At 45.0% G+C, this 20,112-nt stretch overlaps 4 protein-coding genes across 4 annotated transcripts; 2 read left to right on the forward strand and 2 right to left on the reverse strand.

Annotated features, from left to right (window-relative positions):
- The first annotated feature begins 643 nt into the window (after positions 1-643).
- arhgap1 (Rho GTPase activating protein 1) lies at positions 644-4,707 on the forward strand. Its single transcript, XM_019868144.1, has 11 exons — positions 644-799; positions 911-998; positions 1,125-1,256; positions 1,340-1,426; positions 1,517-1,615; positions 1,727-1,834; positions 1,960-2,036; positions 2,125-2,202; positions 3,011-3,139; positions 3,225-3,328; positions 3,765-4,707. The coding sequence occupies exons 1-11, from the start codon at positions 667-669 to the stop codon at positions 3,930-3,932; spliced, it is 1,203 nt and encodes a 400-aa protein (XP_019723703.1). The 5' UTR covers positions 644-666; the 3' UTR covers positions 3,933-4,707.
- A 1,959-nt stretch (positions 4,708-6,666) lies between these two features.
- LOC109514741 (uncharacterized protein PFB0145c-like) lies at positions 6,667-8,887 on the reverse strand. Its single transcript, XM_019868093.1, has one exon. It carries the CDS (start codon positions 8,761-8,763, stop codon positions 7,051-7,053), a length of 1,713 nt encoding a protein of 570 aa, XP_019723652.1. The 5' UTR covers positions 8,764-8,887; the 3' UTR covers positions 6,667-7,050.
- A 2,909-nt stretch (positions 8,888-11,796) lies between these two features.
- arl6ip6 (ADP-ribosylation factor-like 6 interacting protein 6) lies at positions 11,797-13,523 on the forward strand. The gene is made up of 4 exons (XM_019868143.1): positions 11,797-12,083; positions 12,244-12,297; positions 12,464-12,590; positions 12,658-13,523. Exons 1-4 carry the CDS (start codon positions 11,921-11,923, stop codon positions 12,755-12,757), a joined length of 444 nt encoding a protein of 147 aa, XP_019723702.1. The 5' UTR covers positions 11,797-11,920; the 3' UTR covers positions 12,758-13,523.
- Positions 13,100-19,341, reverse strand: slc19a2 (solute carrier family 19 member 2). The gene is made up of 6 exons (XM_019868141.1): positions 19,114-19,341; positions 16,962-17,513; positions 15,244-15,490; positions 14,965-15,157; positions 14,087-14,228; positions 13,100-13,716 (listed from the first exon to the last, which is right to left on the reverse strand). Exons 1-6 carry the CDS (start codon positions 19,234-19,236, stop codon positions 13,582-13,584), a joined length of 1,392 nt encoding a protein of 463 aa, XP_019723700.1. The 5' UTR covers positions 19,237-19,341; the 3' UTR covers positions 13,100-13,581.
- Between the last annotated feature and the right edge of the window lie 771 nt (positions 19,342-20,112).

Consider the following 20,112-nt stretch of genomic DNA (forward strand, 5'->3'; position numbering starts at 1 on the left):
TTTTTTTTTTTTGCACGGCAGCATGCAGAAGGGTCTGACACAGCCTCTGATGAATGATTTTCACCCTTATGTGTTATTAATAGTTCATGAAAATGATCTATGTGAAGTCACTGATTCCTCACTATAATGATCAACAATTATTGAGCAATGTAGGAAACCGATGGAATACTTTATTTCAATACATCTGCCAGTGTTTACATTTTCAAATGATCACTTCTACAATATTCCGATGAAATCACAATCACCGGCGACGCCCTCGCGTTTCACACGTTCGCTTTTTGTGTCGCTAATGGACGTTTGATTTGCAAATGAATCTGTTGTCGAGTAAATCGATATGGAGTGAAGGTTACGAGTGCTGATGACAGCCGTCTTCATACATCGTGCTTTTCACGACAATTAGTTCCATTCAAAACTGGACAAACAAGATGCCTGGCAGTCAATGGGAAGGGAGCTGGAGGGAATTGCACACCCGGAACACAACCACAATCTTATTGCGGATAATCGGTTGGAAAAAAAGGTGAAGGGATAGACAGTCGCGCCACCCTTGTGAGGATAAGCGGATCAAAAAATGGATGGATGGATATGCAGTCTTAAGATTTAACCAGCATTCACTCAAAACACATGGGCAACATTTTTTTTTTGACATTTTGAAAGTGTGCTGAAGCGATGCTAATTGTTTGTGTTTGTGTGTTGATATCAGAGACCGACGTCTCTCAGCACTTTGATGCCAGTTCCCCGCACCTGCCCTGGGACCATCCCTTCTATGACATCGCCCGGCATCAAATCATCGAAGTCGCCGGTCAGTTGAGGCCCATCTGCTCGCTTGAATCGGCTGCCGGCCAACCTTTCATCCTCTCGGCGTTGCCCACTGTTGTGTATTTCTTTTTTCCCTCCTCTCGTCGCCTTGTAGGCGACGACAACTTTGGCAGAAAAGTGATCGTCTTTAACGCCTGCAGGATGCCGCCCCAGCACCAACTGGACCATCACAAGCTGTTGATGTGAGTCAGTCCCAGCTCGGAGTTTTTTCTGCTCGCACTGCAAAAGCAGTTTTTGAGTATTAAAAGAAGTATTTTGAATTTTTGAAATGCCGTGCTTTAGATCCTGATCTGCTTTTGTCCATTTAGGTACCTGAAAGGAACATTGGACCAGTACGTCGAAAGCGACTACACCCTGATCTACTTCCACCACGGGCTGACCAGCGAGAACAAGCCGTCGCTCAGCTGGCTGCGGGACGCTTACAGGGAATTTGACAGGAAGTGAGTTTGCATGCGGCGCCGACGGTATCCCGATTTTGTCCGGCGACTTGTACTCAGTGGGAGTTGTTGTTTTTGTATGCCAGGTATAAGAAGAATATCAAAGCCTTGTATATTGTCCATCCCACTATGTTCATCAAGACCCTGCTGATCCTCTTCAAACCCATCATCAGGTACGTTGTTGTGCCACACACCAAAAAGATATGCCTTGTGTGGAATTATTATTATTTGTCTTTTTTTTTTTGGGTGGCGTCGGGGGCTAGTTTCAAATTTGGAAGGAAACTCAACTACGTGAGCTATCTGAGTGAGCTGGAGGACGTGGTCAAGTGCGAGCAGCTCGTCATTCCAGCCCGTGTCAAAGAGTAAGAATTTGTCATTCATTTGTGGCCTGGAATAAATCGCATCCCTGATGGGAGTTGCTTGTTTACCCAACAACCCGCCAATCGCGTCTTTGTGTGCGCGCACGTGCGCAGATACGACAACAAGCTGAGAGCCTCCCTGAAGCCGACCTCCCTGCCTCCCGTGTCCCCTCCTCGCAGTCCTCCTCTGCCCAACCAGGTCTTTGGGGTGCCCCTTGAATTGCAAGTAACCTCTTTTGACACTTGCCAGTGTCAAAGACATTACAGTTAATCGGAGTGTGTGTGTGTGTCTGTGTCTGTGTCTGTGTCTGTGTGTGTGTGCGCGTGCGTGTGTTTCTGTCTGGCAGGTTGAGGAAGAGAAGTCCAGATGGAGATCCTGTTCCTGTGGTCATGAGAAACACTATAAGCTTCCTGTCAGAGCAAGGTGACTTCACGGCGGCCCGATACGAAATGGCAGCTTGAAACGGTTTTGTTTTGGTCTAAATTTTGTTTTTGTTTTTTTTTTTGGTCAGGTCTGGAGATCGAGGGAATCTTCCGACGTTCCGCCAATGTGACTTTGGTGAAGGAGATTCAACTCCGATATAACTCAGGTCGCAAGCGTTCCAATTTTTGCATCCAGTTTATTTTAGTTTACAACTCGAAACACTCATAAATGATGTGTTTCCCATGCGGTTGCCTCAAGACCTGCTAAGTGGCGTGACGTTTATGAGACATTGCATTTTAAAACCGTGACACGATGACTAAGCTAGCCCACACTGTCCGTGCAAACGGGTGTTAGTTTCACACCCAAATTCCATTTTGCAAATGCCTTTCAAAAAACGGATATTGCGGCATCCCGGATGAGATCTTAAAGCTACGGGAGCTGCCCTTCAGCTTCCATTTTCAACCCGCCTTAAAATCGGATGCGCCTTGTGTATGGTTATTACGGTAATGTGTCGACCCCAAAATGGCTCCTTGCTCCAGACATGCTTACAACGCAGAGTTCAAATTTAAGGCGATCGGGTTACGGAGTTGAACACGGAAATCGAGCAGCGGCAAGAGAGTTCAACGTTAACGGGTCAATGTTATAACTTGCTGTTGATTAAGTGAACGGTGTCGCTGCTTTATTCAATAGGTTTTACTGACATCTGATCGTTCAGTTGGCGTTTCCTTGAGCGTAGCTCCATCTAGTGGATGCATTGTAGATTGCGTCTTATAATGCGGTGCGTCCAATATTTGAAAAAAAATGACAAAATAGGCCATTCATTGAAGGTGCGCCTCCTAATCCAGTGCGAATTTTAGCGTGGAAAATACGGTACTCAACGGCACGCATCGAGAACGCCCACAGGAGGGGTGCCATGAAAACAAAACACAATACGAGTCCTTCCAGCTTCCCTCGTGTGTTTGCCGTTGCTGCAGGCGAAGCGGTGAACTTCCGAGAGATGGAAGACGTCCATTTGGCGGCCGTGATCTTGAAGAAGTTCCTGAGGGAGCTGCCCGAGCCGCTGCTGACCTACCAGCTCTACAACGACATTGTCAATTTTGCCTGTGGGTTTTGCCACGCGTCATTCAAAATGTCGCCCGCTGTGCCCCGTGTGAGTCCTCGCTCACTGCGGCCTTTGTTTATGTCAAGCTGTGCCCAGCGACAGTCAGGTGACTGTCATGAAGACGTTGGTGGAGTCGCTGCCGGAGGAGAACTACGCCGCGCTCAGATACCTAATCACGTTTCTGGCACAGGTACGGTCGAACCGATAATCGGCGTTCTCTGCAATGTCACCTTTGTTTGACCTTCAACTTTGTTTGAATTTCAACTACACAACGGTGTAATATAGGTTCTGCAGTGATTAAATATTCTTGCTATTCGGATATCCTACTGAAAATCCGAATCTTTTCGAGACATATCGGTAATTCGGAGCGTCCCGGCGATTGAGAGTCGGTGCCAAACTTGGCCTCATTCTCCTGCCGTGGGAACAAATTTTTTGTTCCTGACTAGCTATCGGTGGGCTAAACTGTGAAGTTAACATAGCTTACCTGTCTGTGAGATTTACAGAGGTGAATAAAATTAGGTATTTGTTGTGTGTCTTACCTCGGAGTTTCAATAAAAATAATAATCTTCCGTCATGATCCAGTAGTTGCTAAACGCCGTGCTGCTGCTGCTTGTGCGCCGGAACAGGTAACGGCCAACAGTGACGTGAATAAGATGACTAACAGCAACCTGGCTGTTGTGTTTGGGCCCAACCTGCTCTGGGGGCGGGACAACGCCATGTCACTCAGCGCCATCGGACCAATTAACAACTTCACCCAATGCCTGTTGGACCAGCAGCATTTGGTCTTCGCCTAAAGGTGGTCGCCTGTTGTCTGATGTTGCCTCTAGAGGCTGAGTGAGCCATCGAATAGCACTTGGACCGACGCAGCCTTGTTCTAAAATGCACGTTTAAAAAAAAAAACATCCCCAGGATGACTTTTAATTGTGTCTTTTGTCACCTGGGATTCTAATTGGGCCCCGCAGCAGCGTGGCGAGTGCGCAACATCAAGTTGAAACGTGTATCCTGAGACCTTCGCGAGAGAACAACCGTGCAAATGCAAACTTTTAACACCTTCGCAACAAAATAGATTTCCTTGGAAAACAAAAAACAAAAAAAGGCATTCCAGCTACCAACCGCATGCGTACAATTATTGTCAAGTGGAATTGAAATCAGAAAATGTGTTTACTATTCAACGTGTTGCTGTCGTTGATCGCCGCTGTTTCTGTCATGAGAAAAGAAAAAAAAAAGCCCCTTGAAGAAGTCAGCGGTTTGTGTGATATCCCTCAGGTTCATTTGAAGTAATGGTACCAAATGTTGTGGACAATCTTGCTGTATTAAAAAAAAAAAAAAGCTAAAGAAGATTCGCTGTTGTATTAACCCCCCAAACGTCTGTTGTGCTTTCGGCCGTCATGCACGTGCTTGCTCTCCCTCTCTCCGAACCGTGTGATTTAATCGGGTCCTGTGGTTGACGTGCGTGGGTTCCGTTAGTGACTGCGCTGGACTTTTCTTTTGCTGAGTGTGTGCCATGAATCAAGTGAGTCCATTTATGACGCTGTCTTTGCTCCTCAGGGATCAAAAAAAAAGCCTGGGGTAAAAATAAATAAATAAAAATAAAAAAGTCCAAATAGATGAAGTTGCAGAATTTCCTTTTAAACACACCCCCTCCTCTTGAAACTTAATGATCACCTTAAAATGAATATTCTAATATCTTGTTCGACACTAACATGGACCGTATGATTCTGAGACGCGCTTGAGTTTCATCTGTTTCATTTTACCCATGGCGTAAGTATAATTGTTGCCATGCTGTTATCTAATAAGAGAGTGCTACTGTGTTAGCCGTACGCTATATACATTCATATATATGGTTTGCGTGTGTCTTAATGCATTTTGAAATCAAAAATTATGCCGGGGGGGGGCCGACGTAATGGTTTTCACCAACAGGGTTCCTGTGAGTGGATGTTCGAGCCTCAAAACAAGTGCCATTGACGTTTCACACTTGCTGACCAATCGCATGTTGCGTGTGATCTTGTGATCTTTGTACTGTAATTCGTTCTCCTGGTGACAGTGGTTTCTTTTCTCTCCGGGAGGAATGATTTTGGTTTTCCAGGCTCGTGTGTTTGAGATGATTTTGCTCCATTTTGGTTTTCATCTTTTTTTTTTTTTTTTTGATATTTAGTTCTGGATGTGTATGATGATGTCATATTGTGGCAGAATAATAAAGAAACCTGAAGTCATGAGACGTTTTGCTATTTTTGTTGGTATTTAAGTTTTGTTTTTGTTTGTTTTTTTGTTTGTTTGTTTTTTTATTAGTGTCAACAATGGTGCATTCAAGTGCACGCAGAAGTGGAGAACAATTTCGGATATATTGCGGTGAAGTGAATCCCAGAGAATCTCTTGCATGCAACTTGCATCAGAAAAGATACGTTGCAAATGCAAATAAAAAAAAACTATGACAGTCGAACCTCGTTTCAACGTACCCCGTTTTTATTTCCACCTCTATAATGTTCACATTTTGCCAACAGCAAACACCTTTACAACGTCAACGTTATTACGACGACCATATTTTCCCCACAAGATAGTGAAAAGGCCTTCGCACTGGAGTCTCCGCCCGCCCTCGTGGCTTCTCCGTACGGCAGTTTATATAATCCATGCTTGTGGGTACTGTTATATGATCTGTCTGCATGTGTTGCAACACCGTTTGTGTTCCTATATCCATTACAAATGGAGCATGAACACCACATAGATGCTAGTCGTTAGCCGGCGTGCCTATGGAGTTCCCCATTCTTTGGGGCACTCGGGTAGCTTGGTAGCGGATGTGGTTGCGCTAGTTGTAAACAGTCTGTCAGTTTGACGGTAGCCTTCAGCTGAGAGTGTTTTGAAACACGCTTCAAAAGAAAATTCACCAATTCTCTCTGCCAACTCGACACTTCTTGCGATGTCAGATGAGTCACCTTGAATCTCGAGTTTCAGTGTTTTCTCAAATATCGGCTTGCCGCTATTTCCCATGACTTCTGATTTCAATTTGAATTTGTTGTTTATCGGATAACCCTGAACTGCAGGTGAAAATTGTTTATGCGCTATTATGATGGAGGGCGGCCCGGTGGGCCAGTGGTTAGCGCGTCGACCTCGCAGTGCAGAGCTACCGGGTTCAATTCCAGCTCCCGCCTCCCTGTGTGGAGTTTGCGTGTTATCCGCGTGGGTTTTCTGCGGGTAGTCTGTCACCGTGTTTAAGTCAGCAGACTCCTCGGCCAATGTTTCCCAACCTTTCATGAGCCAATGCACATATTTCACATTTGAAAGTCATCTTCGGCCTTCCTGTGTGGAGTTTGCATGCTCTCCCTGTGCCTGCGTGGGTTTTCTCCGGGTACTCCGGTTTCCTCCCACGTTCCAAAAACATGGTAGGTTAATGGAAGTCTCCAAATTGTCCCAAGGTGTGAGTATGAGCGCGGATGGTTGTTCGTCTCTGTATGCCCTGCGATTGGCTGGCAAACGGTTCAGGGTGTACCCCGCCTACTGCCCGAAGACAGCTGGGATAGACTCCAGCACACCCGCGACCATCATGAGGACAAGCGGATCGGAAGATGGATGGGTATTATGATGGATGAGGCGTTTGTATTGTCATCGCGTCCCTGTGAAGGGAAACCGCAACTATGATGTAGCCGGCGACCAAAAATGACTTTGGCGCCCTTGGACGATGTCACATCAGTACGGCCAAAAATGGCCACCAACAAACGGAACGGCGAGCAGAATTCCACAAGGCCTGAGGGTTCGTTTGTCCGGAAAAAAACCAAAACTTAATCGCCGACTTACTTTACCCATCCGACCTAGAAAAGGGTGACTGCTAAAAATGTACGGCTCGTGGGCCAGGCCAGAAAAGCCCCGAGTGCTTCCCCACGAGCCGTTCCGACTCGGCTCCTTTCGCAGGAGTCTCGATTACGTCCATGTTGGCCCCGTTTTTTGCCGTCCCAGTTGGAGGAGTAGAGATTTGCTGATGCCCTGAGAACGGAACGAGGGGGCATCTCGTTTGGCGGCACGGAGGAGCCCGAGGGGGTCGGTGAAGTCGGGCGGCGTGATGGGGAAGGGCGGCGGCACGAGTTCCTCCGCAGGTTTCTCCTTTGCCGGAATGGGCGGCAAGAGCGCCGGCTCGAGGTCGGCCCTGACGGTCTTTTTGCGCGGCGGCTTGGCGTCGGGAGCCGGGACGTTTTGCTCCTTGGCCTTCTTGGTGGTTTTGGCCTTGTCGGCGTTGAGCCGCGGCAGAAGGACGCACGCGCCGTCGCCGGCTTGCAGCACGTCTTCCCAGATCTCGTCGTCGAAGGTTTTGGCTTTTTTCTCGGCGGCTTGGGCCTTCTTGCCGGCCGCCTTGGGGCGAACGGCCATTTTGTAGCGGATCATGACGCGTTTGGGACGGACGTCTTTTTGGTTCATCTTGCTTTTCTGTTCGGACCTCAGCTCGGACCTGCGTAACCTTTTGTCCTCCCTTTCCCTCTGAATCCGCTGTTCCTCTTCCTGCACTCTCTTGCGATAGAAGTTGGTTTGCATTTTCTTCAGGAGCTCCTTCGGGATGGAGTCGATTTTGGACATGAGCTTGAACACCTGCTCCTCCACGTGCTTCATTTTCTTTAACGGGTTCAAGAAATGGCTGGAAGATGAACAAGAGCGATACACTTTGGTCACCTTGGCGGTCAGCGAGTCCAACTCCTTCTCCAGCTCGGCGTTGCGATTCTCCTTGTAGAGCTTCACCATCTGAGAGATTTTTAACGACGTATTTATCTCCTCCTCAATTTTGGCCCTCACGCTGCTGATCTCCGTGCGCAGGTTCTCCAGGTTCTGCTCGTTCTTCTTCCTGGTGTTTTCAAATTTTTGCTGCTGCCCGAGGAGCGCGTAGTTGTTCTTCACGGCGTAAGGGAGCAAAAACTGGTTTTGTTCCCTCAGGTTTTCCATCCGTTCCAGCACCTGTTCGTGATCCGGTAGAACGAGATGATTGTTTTGCTCGTCCGAGGCAGCCAGTTTGAAAATGCTGCGTTTGTAGCGCTGGTATTTGCTCAGCGTGTCCTCGATCTCGGGGATTTCCTTTTTCATTTCCCAGATTTGCTCTTTGATTTTGTTGATTTCCGCATTTTTGATGAGTTTGTACCTGTTCATTTTTTCAAAACGGACTCCCTCCTCGGCCAATTTCTTGTCCGCCATCTCCCGGAAGTTTTCATTGATGAGTTTCTGTCTCTCAAGGACCAGCTCGAGACCTTTCACCCTTTGCTCCTGGGCTGCGATGGCCTCCATCAGCCGCAAATTATCCGCCCGCTTGACCGCCATGGCTTCGTCGCGTTGGACCTTCTTTTGTTCAAGGTACCGATCAAAGTTTTCCGGTTCCCCCATCTTTGAATTAAAATTTTGTTTTGGTTTGCAAGTCGTCTTGCTGATGTGGTATTTGGTTTTTTGCGCCATTTTGCCAATTTTATCTCGGTTATCAGAGACGTGTTTCATCCTCCAATCTTGAAATAGGGGTGTGTTGTGAGCAAACCAAAATAAAAAAAGGTGTTTTTGAAGCACCTTTGAAAGAAAGCAGCCGTGTGACATCACGGACCACAACGGTCCAATCCTGACAGTTGCCAATGACTCATCCATTTTTTTTTGAAAAGGTGACATCATGCAAGTACTCGATGATGAAGGCCTTCATGATGACGTCGGGAAAAATCGTGTTCTCATCTGAAGATGATAAGCGTGATGGTATCTGTACATTTTTTCCCTCCACATTTAGTTATGTGCACACCTGAATCTTGTGATTATTGCGCTGAATTTAATTGCGTCTTCCTTGTCAACACTACATTATTTTGTTTTTTATAAAATTGGTAACTCTGAGTGGGAAGTAATTAAGTATCTGTATTTTTAGTGTAATGTATATATATATATATATATATCCCTATAGGACAATACTCAAAATACATATACCTTGTTAGTTGCCACTAGTAATTACCAATTTTATGAAAACAAAATAGTGTAGTATTGCCAAGCAAGAAGCAATTAAATGTAGCTGAATAATCACAAGATTTAGGTGTGCACGTAGCTAAATGTGGGGGGAAAAAAACTGCCGTTGATGAGATCTTTGGTCTTCTAAGGTAAACGCTGAAAACAGTTGTGCCAAAAAGAGAACCCAAGTCATGCACCAGTCCCTTTTTGACCCTAATGGTGTTATTTTTATATGCAGTTGTTTTTGGAGGAATAACAGGTACAGGGTAAGGTTCAGATCTTCAATTCTATTAAACTACTTTAACATTTTCTATTTACTCGTTTCACAAGGTTGTTTCAATAGCATAAAAAGTCCAAAATCCTGTATTATCCCAGGTATTATATTCAATCGATATTTTATCTTCGATACTCATGAAGACGAGCGTGGCTGTCATCCTCGATGACAAATCCCAAGCATCCTGACTTTTAAGGCCACAAAAGAACCTTTCCCCTCCCTATTTGTCCAACCAGCTCCATATTGCCACATCTTCTTCCTCCCTCCATCTCAAGAGTCTACTTGTAGAGCACTTTCAAACAGCCATTGCTGCATACAAAGTGCTGCCCATGGAGCAAATAACATATATCCAACAATAAAGGCCTCAATCCATTACAAATGCATTCATTTAGAGACAAGGCTCCTTTTTTTCACCTATCTTTGCCAGTGACATATAGTGACAGGCAGAAAAATTAAATGTTCTTCTACAAAATGGCATTGGGTACATGATTGACATTTTTGTTTGGTGGTATGCCAAGATGACTTCCATCCATCCATCCATCCATTCTCTGATCCGTTTAATCCTCACAAGGAGGGGGCTGGAGCCTATCCCAGCCGTCTTCGGGCAGTAGGCGGGGGACACCCTGAACCGCTTGCCAGCCAATCGCAGGGCACATGTAGACAAAACAACCTCACAATCCCTACTAAGGGACAATTTCGAGTGTCCAATCAGCCTGCCATGCATGTTTTTGCAATGTGGGAGGAAACCGGAGTACCCGGAGAAAACCCACGCAGGCACGGGGGGAACATGCAAACTCCACACAGGAAGTTACAAAGATGACTTTCAAATGTAAAATATGTGCCTTGGCTCATGAAAGGTTGGGAAACATTGGCCGAGGAGTCTGCTGACTTAAACACGGTGACAGACTGCTTCCTTTATGATGCCAACAATTACTTTATGATGCAACAAAGGCATTCATTATTTTTGTGCTGGCAATGACATTTTTTTTCTTTTATGGAGGGGAAAAAAGCAACATGGCAGACGCATACGCTTCTGGCCAGCACTATAATGTCATGTCCTACATTGACAAGCTTGTGACCGATGTCACCAAAGACCTCAACGCCAACAAAGTTCGTCTCCTGTCATGCCACCCGAAGGAAAGAGCGCACATCAAATGTAAAATCAAGAGCCAGTTTGCCGTCCTGGAATACCTTCAGGGGAACCGAACGAAAAACAGCAAAATTCAGCTGTGGATCGAGATTCACACGCTGAAAACGAAGATAAAGATATCCGAAAACCAAGAGAGGCAAAACGCCGACAAGCTTTGTGCCAACTGGAAGGTCATCGACGACCTGAGGATGCAGCTTCGTCAAAGTCAGCGAAAGGAGAGAGAAAACGCCGCGGCCGCCGAGAGGGTCATTCGCGAGCTGGGTTGCCAGCTGAGGGAGCAACTCGAGATGGTGCAGATGATGAAGGAGCAGTTCCTCCGGCACGTCCCCGGCATTCCTTCCATCCGGCCCGACGAAGAGCACATGATTGCGTCCGACATGGAGGAGAAGCTCCAAGCTGTGAAAGTGGCTTTACTTAGGATGCGGGACGCACACAAGGCCAAAAAGAGTGGCACTCGGGCCGCGGACAGAGACTCGACCAGCGCACCGAGCCTCTCCGAACCAGACAGACACCAGAAAACTGAGACTTCTGTTTCACAGGGCTGCCCCAAGGGCTCCAGTTCAGCACGAGAGACCAGCAAGAAGAACTGGTGCCAGCGACTCTGCCCTTGTTATTTCTCGACTTGGGGCTTGTAAATATCTTGTAGCTTGTGTAAGAACTTATTTAACAGATCCGGGACTAGCGCAGGGGTCAGCAACGTGGGGACAACCTCGCCCCCAAGAACTACATGAGTAGCCCACTGACTTGTTCTAAAAATCACTCACTATTGATGGGACATTGTGAAATACTCATTTGAAAATGTGAACAATGGCAGGCATGAATAGAAATCAAGTGTCGCTTATTGATATTCATCTCATTCCTACTTGTAGCCCTTCACATTAAACCCAAGAAGTAACTCTGAGCTTGAAAAAGGTCGGAGACTGGAGACTTTGCAAAACATTGTAAATATAAACCTGATTGGACGGGGGTAAAGTTTTATTTCAAAAATTTTCTTTTTTTGGTTTCAGATAAAAAAGGGAATAAGAAGTTTGGAGCCACGGAACTGTGCAATGACCTACCTCCAACTTGTTGATTCATTTATTGTGAATAATAAAATTAAAAAATGAGTTTCTGTTTACTATCGTGATATATACGTATATTTAAAATTTTTAAAAAACTGGAAAAAAATTCTGTATATTTTTTTACCCTGAAAATACGAAAATACGTTACTTGGCTCACGCGTTTAAAAATAAAACTGTAATAAGACTAATAAACGCATGGGGGCGGAAACTAACCAAACCAGGCCTTGTCTGCCGCAAAATGAGAAGAAGAAGTGCGCTTGTTTGCGGAAGTGTCGGTACAAACGCGAAACTAATACGATTGTTTTTGTTGTTGTTGTTGTTTTTTATTTGCTAATCTCGAATGAGTCCTTAAAAATGGATCATTTATCACCCACTGCGGCGATGGCAGGAGGAAGCTCCATGAAACATCGTAATGGCGTGAAACCGTGGACCGTAGTGGCCATGTCTGGAGTTGTTTCTGCTGTAGTTGTAGTTGCTATCGGCGCTTTTTGCGCACTTCTGGACCCCATACTGCAAGGTAAACGCGACTATTTGTGTTGGCTCGTACGTTCAAATAGAACGAAAGATAAAATACGTGCGTGCGTGAGTGAGTGAGTGAGTGAGTGAGTGAGTGAGTGAGTGAGTGAGTATGTGAGCGAGTAAAACTTGTGTCTTACGTAATGTGTATTATTTTTCAGAGTTGCGGGCGGGCAGAGTGAAGAAAGAGGATGGGGCAGAAGTGAGGATGTTGGGTGAGTATTTAGTGGAAATGTTTTGACTTTGTCACTAGCCGGCTACGAGCTTTGAAGTCAATGTCAGTCAAAAAGAGGTTTGCCATCAGGAATTGGTGGGGAAAAATAAAACTATGGGATTACGACCTCCCTTGTTCACACGAACTCCTTGTGTTTTTGCGTGTAGGTTTCTGGAGTGTCCTGGTTCTCTCTGTGTTGGCTGGACTCAGCTGCTGTGTCTTCTCATGGACTCTGACTTACCTCAACTCTTACAAACCAGGCCTGCGGCCACCAACACTGCTAGCACTGTGCAGGTATTGAAAAATACTTTTATTTCAAACAAATCTCAATATCCAGACATGAGGGATTTTGTTGTTTCAGTTTCAGAGACAAACACAACAGAGATTTCCTCTTGGATTACGGTGTTGCTCTCCTCAATGGCGCCATGGCAACGCTTACTGCCATCTGGAGCCTGACCTGACTTGATCCGATGTTTTTGTCCATCAGTGAGCGATGCCCGTTATACAGTTTTCAGCAATGAACTATTCACTTTGAAAATATTGGAGAATTTTTCTTTTTCATCCATGTCAAAATTTGAATACAAAGTCTAAACAAAGATGATTTGGCATTGGTACCATACGTCATTCCAGCATCAAGTAACTTTTTTCCTGTCGTAGGCCGCAGAAGACATTCAAAACCTCTCCACACATTTTGAAATATGCATTTTAATAATAGAAACAACAAACAAATACAAAGGCAGTGTTGAGGTGGAATTAAATGACATTTAATTGTCATCCAAGTAAGAAAATAATGTTAACCTCTACAGAATTCAGTGTTCGAAAGCTCATAATAGTGATACATGGAGACAGACATACAATCTCTCAACCACTCCGAACCATACACTCATCGCACCTCTTTGTTTGGTTTACAATTCACTAACAAATCAAGAGTTTATAACACCCTCACCAAATACACAACAGTACATTCTTCATCATCTTTTGCTGTGCCTTGTGATTTCAGGCGCACACATATACATTAACTGTATTTTTTTTTAAAAGGGAACAAGAGAAAGTACACGTAAAATATAATATTGCTTTCAAGTCAAAGGCCCCCGATTGATACAAACAAAATCAGACAAGACCTAAGTATACAGCATGTCTTTCTGTGTCAGTGCAGTCAGTTTAATACTAATGATTCTGTTCCGTGAGTGGCAGAAGTGCTTTGTTGGATGTAAACAAGCAAAAAAAGACAATATGCTAGTTTGCTGACACTTTGGGGTCCTCCCCTCCTCCCGTCAAGACTGTATTAAGTGCCGTCTGTGTCTGCCGGACTACTGGACGGGACCTCTTGGTCAGAGCGCCGCCTGGTGGCCACTTTGCAAAGCCCGGCGAAGAAGAACACAGCGGAGATGACGGCAAAGTAGCCACCGTAGACGTAGAACTGATGTAGGAAGAAAATACGTCAACCACATTGTAAGCATATCATGAAGAAAAGTGTGCAAGGAACTCACTTAAGTGCGAATGGGAGAATATGCCCCTATGTTACTGCCAAAGTCAGGATTTTATTGCTTTGGCACACAAACTAGCAAATGGATTGGATTTTATGTGAGTAACAGGAAGTAAATCAGTCCATAGGTGAATTTGCAAATGGCGAACTGCAAGCACGCAGGGGCCTCAGTGTACTTTGCAGCACAGTTGTACACCGCTGCAAACGACAAGCACGAGGACTTTTCACAATAGCCTTGGAACTCGCGACACCGTTCATGTGGACGTAAAGCCGTGTGAGTGCGAATCACAAAGTTTCATTTCACCTGGGAGAAGACACCCAAGCCCAGGCCGGCCGCGTCGACCACCACCAGAGTGAGCAGAGACTGCAGCAGCAGAGCCACAAAGGTGTTGACGCCAAACACCAACGCATAGCGCTGCATGTCAAGACTGGAGGCTATTTCATATCTGGGAGAGGAAAGAAAGAAAAGGCGTCATGGTGCAAGTGGTAAATACTCCTTCGGTTCTGGAGCCTATCCCAGCCGTTTTCGGGCAGTAGGCGGGGGACACCCTGAACCGGTTGCCAGCCAATCACAGGGCACACAGAGACGAACAAACATCCGCGCTCACACTCACACCTCGGGACAATTTTGAGTGTTCAATTAGCCTGCCATGCTACCCGGAGAAAAGCAGGCCCAGGGAGAACATGCAAACTCCACACAGGTAGGCCGGAGCTGGAATCGAACCCGGTTGCCTCTGCACTGTGAGCTCGACGCACTAACCACTGGACCACCAGGCCGCCCAATAGTGAAAAAATGTGCACCTACCGTAATTTAGAATTCCCATGAGATGCTACAAGATGCAATGCTTGGGCCATCACTCGGATATATTTTCAGACGTTGATGTGAGCAGAAGTAGAGATGTCAACATCCAATTTTGGTGACTTTGAAGCTATGCGGTTGTTTGAAATAAATAATGCCTAATTTTCTTTAGTTTGACAGGAAGGTTCAACTAGGAGTGGCATTAAACAGCTGAAAGCATTTTTTGAAGAATTACTCATCTTTGCCAAACTGCTTCTTATTGTTGACTAAGTTGAGCTGAGTTCACGACCACCATTGGGGAAAAGTATCTCAACATTTTGTTTCCCCGGCAAACAATATACACCACTTGACTGTGTGTGAGAAGTGCCCCTCTTGGTACTTACGTGGCAACTGTGATGAGCAGCATGTAGGTCGCTCTGAAAAGAACATACGAGCCGTAACACAGCCAGATGCTCCTCAGCGCTACCATGACAAACACGCACGCCGCCATGAGCATCGAAAGGGCGCACAAGGTCAGCTCTCCCCACACGGTCCAGCGCACAGGCAGGTGGCCCACCAGGAGGGCGGCCAGAGACCCTAAAGACACGCCCCCAAAAGCAGTCGGCTTCGAGGGGACCGTTTCCAGCGTTTGCGTTCACGGGATCAAAAGAAGCTCACGTTACCGAGCAGTGTGGACAACGTCTCCACGTAGCCGTTGTAAATGTCGTATTCGCCGGAGGGGCGGATTTTCTCCCACAGCGCTTGAGCATAGTTGAGCACCTGAAAGTGACCGCACGTCGCCAGCGCCCACCACAGTGACCACGCGAGCAAGGGACCTCGTCTGTAACAGTGCAGGAAGTCGGCCAAAAGCATCTTCAGGACCTCCGATAAACCACAGCTTCTATTTGTCTCCTCGGACGACAGGGACACCTAATTGACACGACAGACAAATTGTTGCTGAAGTATCTTTTTGGCACAAAAATGCAGTAGAGTGAAACTCCCGATGAGGTGAAAATCTAGAATATAGAAAGACCATATGTAAAAAAAATACTAAATACTAACTTGCAAGCACTTGAACCCATCCCACACATGTGAAACTTGGGTACACCAATATAATTTTTTTTTTAGGCAGACGTCAATTCCGATATTTGACTCAGAAAAAAAAATAACAGATTCATCAGCCGATGATGTAAAAATTTGAAATAATGGGGGGGGGGAAGTTATTTTTTGATCCCTTAACACAACAGCAACTCCATTATTATATCTATGCTCCATTATTTTCTTTTCCATGAAGTGAAAAAAAATAGAAGATGCCTTTCAAACGTCAAAACATCGTTTTTTTGACAGAGTTGCATTTGAAATGGATGATGCACAGGCAGAACGTGCACTGAAATACGAATACAGTACTGAACGTAAACCTTATCGGTCGGAGTGAAGCGATACATCGACTTCATGATTGACGTCAAGCAACCAACATTATGGTGGCACGGAAGAGTTGATTATTTTAAGATGACGCGATGAGTTTGCTTTGCGCGGAAACACTTTGGATTAAGCAATAAAAGGAGATCGTCTGGATAAACCGGTCTCTGTGCTGATCTTTTGCAAATTCCGAGTGAAATGTCATGCGAACTCGACAATTTGTCGACGCAGCTCGATCAGGTAGTGGGACCGACCCAGATGTTGCTGCCTGTTTATTCCGAACCTCGATTATAAATCTCATACTCCAAGAATTATTTATTATTACGTAATCACTGTTAGTAAATGAGGCCCGTCGTACTCTACTTCCTGCTCAGAATTACTCGACAGCACGTGCGCTTTCATGGGAAAGAACGATAACACGAGCGTTTCATCGGCGAAACTCAGGCCGGCCACCTTGGTCAACAGAAAATTTTAACCAGAGGTGGATTTTTGTGTGGATTTCAAAAATTTGTTTACTCGTTTTTTTAACAACATCAGGGTTTTGAGATTTTGATTTTTTTTTTTTAGCTTGAGTTACGGAAATACTCGACAGCTGCAGCAACACGCCACAGGGTGGCGCCAAAGCAATTCATTCATCGTAGGCATCGCTTTGGCCTGAGCACAAAAACAAAAATACTGGTGAGATTTTCAGGGAATAACAGGAGATACCCGCCCCCCCACCCCTCTAAAAAATATGTGAATCTTCTAGTAGTGAATCATGAATAAACGTGGCACGCACACAACACTTCTGATGCCTCTTATCAAACTCGAATCATCTGAAAACCATGTAGGATGACTTTGAAATTACAGTAGAGTGTTTGGGGATCACGGTCTGTTGTGATTTATGGTTATGAATGCAGGCAACGGTGAACATTTTTCATGTTTTTTGCTATAAACTGCACGGCTCGGTCTCTATTACCCGCGAACGTAGTAACAGACTCACAGTTGAGACGACCTCCTTGTCCAAAGGCACCTTGTTGTCAACCTTCTCGATGAGCGCACCGCTGTAGTCAGACCGGCGCTCTGTCGCCCCCTCGCTTTTCTTGTGGAAAAACAAGCTCCTCTTGGGCATGGGCAGAAACCAGGGCGGGATGAAGGCCACGGCGGCCGATGCCAGCGTGGCCCACACGAGGTGCACCAAGTGGACTTCGGCCACAGTGAGGAGGAGCTGGCCGGTCAGCGAGCCGGCGGCCGAGCCGAAAAGAGCGACGCTGCGGCAGTAAGCCGTCACCTTCCGGTAGTGCGCCGGCTCGACCACGCTGTAGATGTACGAGAAGTAGGCCACCTCAGAGGCCGTGGCAAGCCCGAAGAAAAACTCCAGAAGCTGCATGAGGCCGAGGCCCTGCGCTTTGGCCAGCATCACATAAGTGACCACAAAGCTCGTTGCCTGCAAAAGCAACACGGGCTTGTAACAGAGGTAGTCCGTGGCCAGGAAGACCGGGAACAGCAAAGCCAGATAGGAATACGTCCAAATTGGGTAGATTTCGCTGACAACCTGCACAAAGCAAAAGTTTGTTTTTAATAAATAAATAAGTACATACAGTTAGGGCTGAACAATTCATCGAATACAATTAGACATTGCAATGTAGTCGAATGTAATTTTCAAATTGAGCGGCAATGTTGGAAATAATAAACCTGCTTCATTTCGGTCGTCAATAGGCTGTATTTTCTAATCGCTTTTGATCTTGATTCTCACGTTTGGAGTCATTATTTCATGAAAAATCCTTGAAAAGCACAATCATTTTGCCTTGTCTGTAAATCCTTGAGTGTGGATCTGTTTGTCCTGGCACAGCAGAACAAAAGCTTTCTTTTTCAAGGTCAGTGGAAAAAAAATAGTTGGCACTAAACACGAATTCCAAAGGATTCAGCGTTTGTTTTCAATAGGGATTGCAGTAGAAACCCACTTTTTACTAACTTGTCCAGGGACAAAAATGCAACAACATTGTCATTTGTCTCCTGTGACATGGCTTTAGAATAGGTAATTTAAATCTTTTTTAACCTGCAGTGCATCCAGTTATGAAATAACTTCATTTTTAAATTGTTGTTATAGTACGGTCTTGATTCCAAAAAAAATAATTTTTCCTCAGTAGGTCTACACACACATCACCCAATGTTGGACAAAAGTGTGCATTCCAAAGATTAGAGAAAGTAAAATGAAACTCACCGTGAAGGCTGCAGTGCATTTTAGGTTAATGAACTTTCACCCGGAAACCCAATATTCCAAACTTTTTGAGAGTTGTGTGGCAATCAATTTATCTATGCGAGAGTCTAGAGTCTTCTCCCAAAGTCTAGACTCTAGACTTTGGGAGAATGGATGGGAACAAACCAGGACTTAAAATTGAAGGTTGGCTCTGCATTAAAAAGGAACTAATTATTTATACACAGCAGGTTTTTTTTTTTACCATAATCCTGACTGAAACAACCGGGAGTGGACTAGTACAGTTGAATGTAAAGAGCCTGAAAATGTTTAGTAGAAATCCAGAGACTTGAGAAGGCTGTGGGAAGTTTTTTTTTTTTAATCTACTGCAAAGGCTCTTATTATTCAACGCTACGAATGGGACATTGTCGTTGTTACAGGATGAGGGTGTGCATTTGTGTTCATTTTTGAATGGGTTGGGCCAAGGGGGCACGTAATATTTAACTCAGCATTCATATTTTGTCCTCCAACGAAGTCACCGATTGTTCATTAAAACAATTTGACAAATGTGTACAACAAATAAATCTGTTGGAGTGGTGTTGATTTGTGAGGTTGAAAAAAATAAATGCAACCATTTCGGAATGTGGCTATATGATTAAACAAAGAAAAACAAAATTGATGAGTTGTGAATACTTTCCTGGCGCACTGTATTTATTTCCACTTCCCGATGGCAGAAGCTAGAATAATTGCGCAGTATGCTGTCAATGTTACATCATGCGTCAGTTTAAGATGGTTACTTCCTACGTTTCTGATATCGAGTAAAACATTGGTCGATAATTATCTAATTAAACGACAAGCGATCGAGATGCTTTATTTTGACAGCGGTAAGTGGAGCGTCGCGTGGTATCCGCGTACCGATATTACTGTACGAAGCCAGTAACTCGCGTAGCTTCCTCACCTGCGCCTCGGTCAGGTTCTTGTCTGGTCCCATCAAGTAAGCGGTAAGGAAAGGTTCCGAAGGCCTCATGTTGGAAAATAAGCCATACGCGCAGAGGCACAAGGTTGGGTACAACACAGACATGTTGGACGCAAGTTATATGACCTCCACATCCACATCTACATCAACTTCAGCTTCACGCACACACCGGTGGTGACTCTTACTCGTTCATCACTTACCGATCAGGAAGTTAATTGGAACACTACCGCCGCATGGTGGTTAAAGTATGAAGATGCACGGAAAACAGATTACAGTACTGTATACTGTATTAAAAACAGATCAAGTTTGAAATCAACTTCTTTTGCTCAGATTTTAATACGGTTTTTTAATTGAGCTGGAAACATTAAATTATATGATGGTATATGACCTCTTGTTCTTGAAAACATCACATGAATACATGGTCTGTTTTTCAAAAATGTTGATTGATAAATTGTTCTGCAGCTCTGGAATGTCCATTTACACGTGCTGTACACATGAATTAAAATGTTCAAACTACGAGAGATCATGCCACATGGAAAATATACCGCAGGTGGCAAATGTCGTTGCAGGCTGCCCACATGCTGCATTCGAGAAAGGTGGGAACTCAAACTGTCGCATTGTCCGAGTTCCGCCCTCAAAGTGTTCGAGGCGAATGAACACATCAAAGATGGCTGATTCCGATACGTTGTTGTTCTGGTTCCTCACAACACATTTTGACCTCCAGCAAACCTTATTCATAACTTCCTGAATTCAATAAATAAAGGAACATCCTATCTTAAAAGCATTCAATTCATTGCACCAAACAACGTCATATCCTAACGTAATCCGTGCAAATCACGTTGTGTTACGTGCGTGAAGTAGTGTCAAAAAAACTAAACTTATGTAATAACAATTAATTAAAGATATATACAACGTTATCATCTTGTAAATTGTTTTGCCAGTCACCGTCTGTGTCTCCAAGGGATCGCCATCATCGAGTGG

Source organism: Hippocampus comes, unplaced genomic scaffold, assembly GCF_001891065.2.
Source record: "Hippocampus comes isolate QL1 unplaced genomic scaffold, H_comes_QL1_v1.1 scaffold157, whole genome shotgun sequence".
Classification (NCBI taxonomy): domain Eukaryota; kingdom Metazoa; phylum Chordata; class Actinopteri; order Syngnathiformes; family Syngnathidae; genus Hippocampus; species Hippocampus comes.